The following is a 9471-nucleotide window of genomic DNA, read 5'->3' on the forward strand; positions in this document are numbered from 1 at the left end:
GCTGCCTTCCCCTTCTGCCTCTGGCACAGAGTTGGCTTTGGCCTCCGGTCCTTGCAAAGCACGGTCTGTGGGCCAGCAAATTGGCCTCAGACGTCACATCACCTGGGAGCTTGTCAGGCCCTCAGATTCCCAGGCTGTTACCAGACCCACTTCATAGCACAGTTCCTCAAAACTTAGTGGCTTCAGGCAACAGCCATCTTGTATACTTCATGACCCTTTGTGTCCCAGATTTAGGCAGCTTGCGGCTCTTCTGTTCCAACTCACCTCAGGTTCCAGGCTTCGCAGGGGTGGAGCTGGGTGGGGGCGGGGGTGGGGCAGGGGCAGGACCCCAGGTGGGTGGGGTTGACTCAGGGGGTGGGGGGCCGGGTGAGGCGGTCTTTGGGTGGGGGGTCCCTGGGGGTAGTGTGGGGCAGGGGTGGGGCAGGGTTGGGGCCCTGCTCACCTCCCGCCCGCTTCTCTCCTCTGAAGTCCACACCCAAGTACACTTGCAATTCCCAGCTGTTTCCAGAACGTGGTCATTTAGGGTCTGAGTACTGATTAAAGTTTAAAAAGGACTTTCTTTCTCCATGAATATTTCAAAAAGTCTCACATTTTGGAGCCTGTTTGCAGTAGGAAGCCCATGTGTGGTATGTGTGTGTGTGTGGGTGTGTGAGTGTGGGTGTGGGTGTGTGTCCTTCCCGGAGGGGTGCTACAGGGCCAGCAACAGCCTGTACAAGTGGCTCAGTGCAGTATCGTCATTTTACCAGGGTTTTGAGGGCATAAAAAATAAGAAAGCCAGACGAATATTTTTATGACTGTGCACTCAAAGCGGAACAATTGATGTTGCAGTTTCCAGAGTGTCTTACGTGTTGTGTCTTTGGAAGGATGAAATGTGAATTAAAGAGGTTGATAGAGGTGTTCATGTAGTTCCTAGAAAAGGCAGGACGCCAGGCAAAAAGGTTGATCAAGAAAAGAAAGATGTGGGGGCGCCTGGGTGGCTTAGTCGGTTAAGCGTCCGACTTTCGCTTAGGTCATGATCTCGCGGTTCACGGGTTCGAGCCCCGCATCGGGCTCTGTGCTGACTGCCGGCTCAGAGCCTGGAGCCTGTTTCAGAGTCTGTCACTCTCTCTCTCTCTGACCCTCCCCTGCTCACGCTGTCTCTCTCTCTCTCCTAAGAAATAAATAAAACATTAAAAAAAAAAAAAAAGAAAAGAAAAGAAAGATGTGTTCTCCGTTCCCTTCAAGTCTGTGTGTCTGTTTATGTGTATGTGTTAGACTTGTGGGGGTTGTTTTATTTTATGTTCGGTTATTTTAAGTTTCTTTAGCTTGTCCTCACCCGATGGTCACTCTAATAAAGTTAATTGACTTTTTGTTTTAATGTAAGAAATTTAGAATAGTTTCATACAGGCTAGAGTCTGGAATCCGTTGGCTTTGAGAAATCTTGATTTTTGAGGAAGTCAAGTTTCATGATAATTAGCTAATTTTTATATCTACACCCAAAACCTTTTTTGACAGAAGCGACATTTTCACTATGTAATTCTAAATGTGAAACAAATTTTAAATAGTAATGCCTTCCTCTAACACTGTCTTGCTCAGGACAGACCACTTCTCAGAGGCCGAGGGAAGGCGGTAGCTGCCGGAACCTTCTCACAGCCGCCGGGGCCGCTCTTCTCTTGCTTTGGCTCTGAGTTCTGTCATTCTGAGGTTTTCTACTATTGTTCTATAGCAAGTGGATCTGCCCATTCGGGTGATAGTAAACACTCTTACATACATAACACTGACTATGAATATGTGTACATTCACTTTTAGTCACAAATGTGCGAATCAGGAACTTGTAAGAAAGGTTCCTAGGACCAGACTAAGCTAACAGGACCCAGATTAAATGTCTGCCATTCGACGTTATTCCTCTCTCCTCCCCAGGGTCACCCCTACTTCTCAGTGTGGGACTTGTCACCTCTGAGCTGAGTTGAGTGTAGATCCCAGTTAACGCCCTTCTTAAGTCACAAGGACATAGACGTACAGGCCACCCACTCAGTGTTGGAGCACAGGCGCAGCGAGGGGTAGCGAGCCAGGTCCACGGCCGCGTCCTGGAAGCTTCCTGTTCATGTCTCCTGATTAAGACTCCAGGGTATTTAGGACTAACGTCTGGAATGGCCTGTAAACACAGGCAATGTAGGCGTTTTATTTAAATTTGGTGTTATGTGTACTCTGCTTTGCTTACCCAGTTGTAGCAGTGATCTTTCCTAGAAATCTCCAGTTACAGCTCGACTTTCTTAAAAGTTTTGTGTGTTTACATTAAGTAATTTAAGATCTCACGACCCTGAGATTGGAAGTTACCCGCTCTGCTGACTGAGCCAGCCGGGCACGCCTACAGCTCCACCCTCACCATTTGTGTCCAAGTGGGACCAACTGAGATTTAGATGAAAATTTCCTGAAAAGTGGTTAGTCGGGTATCTTGCATTTAAAAGAATCCGTTACCTTAAGAATGTCTTTGTCTAGGGGCGCCTGGGTGGCTTAGTCGGTTAAGCATCGGACTTTCGCTTAGATCATGATGTTGCAGTTCGTGGGTTCGAGCCCCGCGTCGGGCTCTGTGCTGACTGCCAGCTCAGAGCCTGGACGCTATTTCAGAGTCTGTGTCTCCCTCTCTCTCTGACCCTCCCCTGCTCACGCTGTCTCTCTCTCTCTCTCCTAGAAATAAATAAAAATATTAAAAAAAAAAAAAGAATGTCTGTCTACTTTTCACATGAGTTTATCCTGACATAGGTATGTAAACATATAATTAGGAAATCGTTCATTTCTAACCATTCTTTTATTTTCTAAGTGGTGAGCACTCTGTTAAGGGCTATCAATTTTAACAAGGAAACTCAGTTCAGCCTCTTAATAAACTTGCTGTATCCAGCATACAAGGAGAAATAGATACGAAGCTTAGAGTAAGCAGAGAATGAATCCACATTTTGGAAATCGTGGCTCAGGATGGTGTGCTCGCGTGGTCCTAAAGCTCTGTGTGCTGTTCCCTAAGACCTCATCCTGCGCCCGAGCCCTGCAGCGTAGGTCTGTGTAGAAGCTTCGGGACGTGGCCACACAGCCACTGCCTTCAGGTGGGGAGAATGGAGGACACGGGCCGTGATTGGTAACCAACCCGGACGGGGAATGTCCGTGTGGCAGGGGAAGTGCCCTCCGCAGGTGAGCTGCTCTGTCCCGACGGCACCTGAGAAAGGCGGATGAGTCCTAGCCGTCTTGTGTGGCTTCCCTCCGAGCCAACTCTTCCCGGCCGCTGGGAAAGCATGCCTCCCTTCCTTGGACACCGGTTGTTAACTTGTCATTCGTCACGTGTAAGTGCTTGGGCCACGTCCTCACACTGCCTGATGTGCATGAATAGTGCCCAGGCTGCTTCCGTGAGGTTGGAAGAAAGCCTGGAGTACTCAGGAATGGGAGTTGTTAATTAGGGGACAATCGTGTACGTGTCTGAATAACAAGGCCCAGAGCCCTTTCTAAAGAGACTTTCCCCGAGTTAGAAGATTAGATCACTTACAATTTCAGGAACGTTCTGTAAGGGGCGGGCCTTGTCTTACTCTTTGGTAAGAGTTCTGAGTTTTACTAAGTGATTATCAGTACGCTAAGAAGTGGTCATGTTTTTGTGCAGGGGAAAAAGAAATTGGGATTTATTAACCGTCCTTTCTCTCTTTTTGCCAGATTTAGAAATGGCTGTTGCATACTGGAATTTGGTGTTATCTGGAAGGTTTAAATTTTTAGATCTTTGGAACAGCTTTTTATTGGTAAGTGTCCTTCTGCCTCTTGCTGCGTGTGCCCAGTGTGAGGGGTCAGCACATGACGTGGCGCCCGCGTCACCAGACCAGGGGGTTCTGCACCGCGGCTGCCAGGCAGTCGGCGAGCGGCCGCGGGCTTCGCCGCCGCGCAGAACGGGCAGGGCTGCTCCACGGCCACCTTCCGAAGGGCTCCAGCAGCCACGCGGGACTCTGAGGCTGGCGTTGCAGATGACCTGCAGGCCTCCCTTCCCTGCGGAACCCCCGCCGCCTGGCTCTGGGCTTCCTCTGAGAAATGTGGACTTCCCGAAGCGGCCGTAACACACGTCCCGTGAGCCGACCCGGGCTCCAGACTGTGGATTGTGTCCCGTTGTCCGGCTTGTGCACAGTCCGAGACACGTTAAAGTGCGGTTTGTGACGCTAACCGGGCAGGAGACAGGAGGGCTTAGCGGGCCCCTCAGGAGAGTCTCCGAGCTGGAGGGGCCTCCCGGGCGGGGCGGCTCCCAGCCTGGAGGACGGGAAGCAGGCGTCGCTGTTTGAGGCGTGGGGAGCACCAGCGTCCCCTCCAGCGCAGACAGCCACGTGATGTCGACGTGCCCGCCGCTGCCGTGTTGGCTGCTGTGAGAGTGTGTGAGGCCTGGCGAGGACCGTCTTCCCTCTGGCGGCCGTGCGTGCGGGGTCCTCCTTGCAGAGCGCGGGGAGGCCGCCGTGCGTGTTCACAGCCGCACGTCACATTGACCCCGCTCCACCACGTACCAGTTCTGTGGCCAGTGACCTCTACTGCAGACGTTCCCGGGGGGGGCGGGGGGGGGCTGCGCACGTGCCCAGAGGTGGTGCCCTGGGGACATGCACAGAGCCCTAGGTCTGAGAACGGATAAAAGCGCAGACTGTCAGTGCGGACGAAGGCTCCCAGAGCGCAACGGAAGCGGGTTAATCGAAGCCAGGATGCCAGGCGGGGAACGCAAGGAGGGCTGCAGAAGTCTACATATGATTGGGCAGCTCCTGGGTCATCTCTACCACATGCACGGGGCCGGGTGTGGGCATGGAACACTGTGCTGGGAGGGGGGAGTCGGGGAGGGGAGCCAGAGCCCCTTCAGCCGGGTGGTGAGTCACACACAGATGTGTGTTGTATCTGAAATCCGGAATGAGGGGCGCCTGGGTGGCTCAGTCGGTTAAGCGTCCGACTTCGGCTTAGGTCATGATCTCACAGTTCGTGGGTTCGAGCCCCACGTCGGGCTCTGTGCTGACAGCTCAGAGCCTGGAGCCTGTTTCAGATTCTATGTCTCCCTCCCTCTCTGACCCTCCCCTGCTCACACTGTCTCTCTCTGTCTCAGAAATAAATAAAACATTTAAAAAAATTTTTTTAATGAAATCTGGAATGACGTACTTGTAGGAAACGGCCCATCCCACTGGAAGTGCCACCTCGCGGGCAGAGAAGTACACGTATCCGAGGCCACGAGCCCGTTGTCCCTCACTGTTTGCGAATCAGCGGGGGGTTAGGTAGAGCTTTAAAGCACTGCCCTTCTTTTGAGTGAGATAGATTAATCCCTACTTCACATGTTTATTCTGTTTTTAAATAAGTCTGCTTTTGTGTGTTTGCACGTTGGCATCACCCGGAACTGCCGGTGCTTCTACCACGTGTGATGGCGCCCCCTCCATCACGGGTGTGCGCAGGTAACCCGGCCCCGTGGTCACGGCTCTTTCTCAAGTCTGTTGGGTTTTCTCTCATGTGTTAGGAGCATCACAAAAGGTCAATCCCAAGGGACACGTGGAATCTCCTGCTTGATTTTGGAAATATGATTGCGGACGATATGTCTAACTATGACGAAGAAGGTACGGAAGTTGTGGTGCTTCAGGTGATGGCCAGAGATGCTGGTGCGCAGACTGCCTTCCCCTGCCCCTGGGGCGCAGGACGGGGGTGACCCCAGGCACCCCCCCTTTGTGTAGTGGCGGGGGTGTGGTCGTGGTGACAGTAGTGCCCTCTTTCTTCCGTCCTGTCAACCACATGAGAAAGATAGGCCTTCATATTTAGTTTAATTCGGGAGGACGGTGCCCTAACAAAAGTGTTTCAGAAGTGGACGTGCAGGGGCCCTGCGGCAGAACCGTGGGACCACACGGGTGTTTGGAAGCCGCTCTCCAGGCACGTAATCCTGGGTGGCGCCTCAGGCTAGAAACTCCGTCACCTGAAGATTCGGCCGGTATTTACCTACGTGAACATGATCATATGTCCGTGGTCCTCACCCCCAGGTATTTGAGGACGGTGGCTCAGGGAGCATTTGCGCGCCCGCCGCTGTGGGCACTGGGCCGCCTTAGGGAAGGGGGTGCAGCCCCGGCCCGCCCACCGCGTGCTTCCTCAGCGCCCAGCTTGGAGGCGACCCGTCCGGGCACCTCTGGCGTTGCAGGTCTGTGTGCGTCCTGCGCACTCAGCACAGAGCGGGCGCTTAGTAAATGTGTGTGAGTGAACAGTTGCCCGTGGATGAAAGCCCAGCTCTCAGGAGCGGCCGGTCTGCACGGGAAGGGCCTGCAGCTTGCGGTGCGTGTGCTCCTGGCCAATGGGCGTGGTCCGGGCCACCTGGGGTGGTTGGGGGGCTGGGCCCAGAGTGGGAAACGCTCAGAGAGAAAAGGACGCAGTGTTTTGCAGGGAGGGTGGAGGGCCCTGAGCCTTGTCCTGACTGCCGGGGACAGGGGCCGGGCCTTGCGGCCAGCTGGCCCCACGTGCCAGGTGGCTAGAGGCCGTGTCCGCACGGGAACACCGGTGCTGGCCCCGCATTCCTGGCCACTAGAGGCCATGTCCTTACGGGAGGGCCGGTGCTGGCCCCGTGTCTGGCGGGAGCAGGAGGAATGGATCTCCGCGGCCAATCCCTTCAGAGAGATGGGCTGTGAGGCGACTTGCTTGAGTTTCTGAAATACAAATATTGACGGTAGAAAGAATGCTCCGGATATAAAAAATAGTGCTCTAAACTGGTGATATTTTTAAATCTGTGTTTGCTTTCCTGTAGGAGCGTGGCCTGTTCTGATAGATGATTTTGTAGAGTACGCACGGCCAGTCGTGACGGGCAGTAGGCGCCGCCCTTTCTAGGCAGAAAGGGAGGATGAGCCAGGACACTGACGGCAAGCACCTCCTCCGGGGAGCCCCGGCACCCGCACAACCTCCCCCTGCACAAGGAAAGGGCCCGTGGACGCAGAAGGAGCTCCTCAGAAGGCGCTGCTCTGGGATGTCTGGTCCCCTGGCTGTCGCTTTAGGATATTGCTGCATGCTTTTTACCATATCTGTGGAAAAGTCGCCCAGAGCATGTTTGCAGAGCTGCAGAGCGTGCGGTTTACTGGGCGGTGCCCGTGACCACGCGGCGCACACGCTCCTGCCCAGCCCGGCACCACACCACCCGCGAGGCAGCGTTTGTGTCCCTGGGAGGACGGCGCTCCCTTCTGCGGGCCGGAGCCGCCGCCATCGAGCCCCAGGGGAGATCTGAACGTGGGTCCTAACACTTTTAAACGTGGTGCCAGGAATTCAAGATTTCTATTTCCTGAATTATCAAATATCTGGATTTATTTATTTTTATTTTAATTTCCCGTGGACGTCCGTGTGAACGTCCTTCCCCGCTGCCTGCAGTGTGAATCCAGGGATGTTCTGTCATACACCGTTCACGAGTCGGCCCCTGTCCCGTCCACTCTCATTTGAATGAGCTTCCGAAAAAAAATTTTTTAAAGTATGCTTTAAAGAAAATGTATTTTATTACATTTAAAAAGACATTTTTCCCCAAAAAGCATTTTTTTTGTGTGCAATGGATTATAGATTCAAAAATGGAGTGACTTGGTTCCTTCCAGCCCCCTGCGTGGTTGCACACACTCGGAGGCTGTGATCCACACCATTGCCCGAGACCCCAGACGGGACGGCCCCGCCTCATTCACGTCCACCGTGGGTGTCAGTCACGTTACCGTCTATCAGGAGGCCGTCCGCTGAAGCACGGACTCTGCTGCGCTGTCTGATGGTGGAGCCTGTGGCGTTACCCGCTCCTCCTGCTGGAAAAGCCCCCGTGTGTCCTAGAAACCCCTGTGCGGACCCTTCGTCATGTTTGAAAAGATCTTCACGTCGCAAGCACGCCTGCTGTCCTGCCTGTAACCCCATTTATGAGACGACTAAGTTGGGGTCACCTCACGGGAGAGGAAGTTCACTGTGGACTTTCTGTGAATGGAGAGCGTGCCTAAAATTTGTAGTTTGATGTGACTTTCAAAACTGGATCCAGCGTTTCAGGAAGTATCTGTGCCCCGTGGGAGGGGTCTGTGTACTTGCTGTGTGTGAACTGTTTATCCTTGTGAAGAGGAGTCTTTCCGAGAGACCCCGGGCTGTCCAAGGGGGAAAGGAGGCTCGGCGCCTGCCGGCCACAGTCTGGGCTGGGTCGGCCCCTACTTAGGCGCACGGCTGCATCTCATGGCGTCTCCTGGGCCTGTCCGTCCACGTCTGCGACAGGATCTACAGGGCTGTGTCTGCCCGTGAGCCTGTGTTCTGAGAGAGCACGTACTTTATATAGTGAAAACCTCAACAGCTTTAAAGCACCCTTCGAGACTTCATGGCGTCTCACCATGGTTCTCAGAGGAGGCTGTAGGGCTGCAACACCTTGTCATTCTTAAGATTCGAAGTTATGGGAGGGGAGGCTTCTGTGCAACTAACTGTTCCTCAGTAGATAACAGAACATTAGTGGCTGGACAGAGGCTCTTCAAGATCTCGGGTTTCTTCTATTCTGTACATTTAAGGTGTGTGAGCCATGGAACGTGCTAAGAGCTTTGGAAATGTTGAAGTAAATCATTTTCTCTGGCGTGGTGGTGGTGGAGGCCTCGTAACTCTGTTCTCGATCGCTGAGGTGCTGCTGGACGCCAGGGGCCAGCAGGAAAACGGCCCCTCTGGGGACACCCACCATGTCCAGCCTGCCCCCTCATGTAGATGGTGGCGCCCCGACGCACAGTTCGGCTGTTTAGTTTCCTTTTCATGGCCACATAGTGTGTTAAATAATACGGTTGTGTGTGTGTGAAAAGCTGTAGCTCTCTCGTAACCGGCTGACTTTCCCGAGCTACTAGGCATCCTGTGGCAGGACCGGTGGACATGCACACCGGGAATGTGTGGAGAACACACGAGTCCCCCGGGTAGAATAGGCTGAATAAAGACCTGTGACCTGTGCCTCCTGGAATAGACGTGACCCCGTCTCCATCTTGGGGACCAATCCGTGTCGCTGCCTTGCTTGAACTTCGTGCAAGTCCAGGTACGACACTGCAGGCTGCGTGGGGTGAGGTAAGGTTCAAGGCGCACGGCCAGGGTTCAGCAAGTGCTGCTGAACAAGGTAGGGGACAGTGCGGGGTCACTGCTGGCGACCTCAGTAAAGGTTTCCACGGCCTCAGGGTCAGCAAGAGAAATGAGCAGCAAACCTCCTCTCCCTCAACAGTAGCTGTTTCTGCCAAACGACACTCTTCCACCCACCAAGGGCAGTTGTCTGAATAGAGGGCTGCAGTGTGCACAGGCGGCTCGCGGGACTCGCCCCCCTACCCCGGGGGGGCCTCTGCTGGAATAACGTTTCAGAGCCTCCTTTGTAACAAGTGCTAAGTTGACGCTCTGTGTGCTCACATGCAGCTCAGTGTCTTGTTATTATGAAAGAAGTGTTATTTTTTTAAAACGTTAACTCATTTTTGAGAGAGACAGAGAGAAAGAGAGCATGCACACCCAAGTAGGGGAGGAGCA

The 9471-nt window shown here is 53.6% G+C and overlaps 1 protein-coding gene across 5 annotated transcripts in view; it reads left to right on the forward strand.

Moving 5' to 3' along the window:
* Nucleotides 1-8557, forward strand: part of DCUN1D2 (defective in cullin neddylation 1 domain containing 2) — a 31477-nt gene extending 22920 nt beyond the window's left edge. For 4 of the 5 annotated variants that reach the window (XM_039221623.1, XM_039221625.1, XM_039221626.1 and 1 more), the window contains 3 exons: nucleotides 3673-3755; nucleotides 5480-5576; nucleotides 6743-8557. In XM_039221623.1, coding sequence (XP_039077554.1) covers nucleotides 3673-3755; nucleotides 5480-5576; nucleotides 6743-6822 — 260 coding nt within the window. In that variant the 3' untranslated portion in view covers nucleotides 6823-8557. The remainder of the gene's footprint in view (nucleotides 1-3672; nucleotides 3756-5479; nucleotides 5577-6742) is intronic. The other variant, XM_039221627.1, reaches the window with a different exon arrangement.
* The last annotated feature ends 914 nt before the right edge of the window (nucleotides 8558-9471 follow it).

This window comes from Hyaena hyaena, unplaced genomic scaffold, assembly GCF_003009895.1.
Source record: "Hyaena hyaena isolate Hyena2069 unplaced genomic scaffold, ASM300989v1 scaffold_992, whole genome shotgun sequence".
NCBI lineage: Eukaryota > Metazoa > Chordata > Mammalia > Carnivora > Hyaenidae > Hyaena > Hyaena hyaena.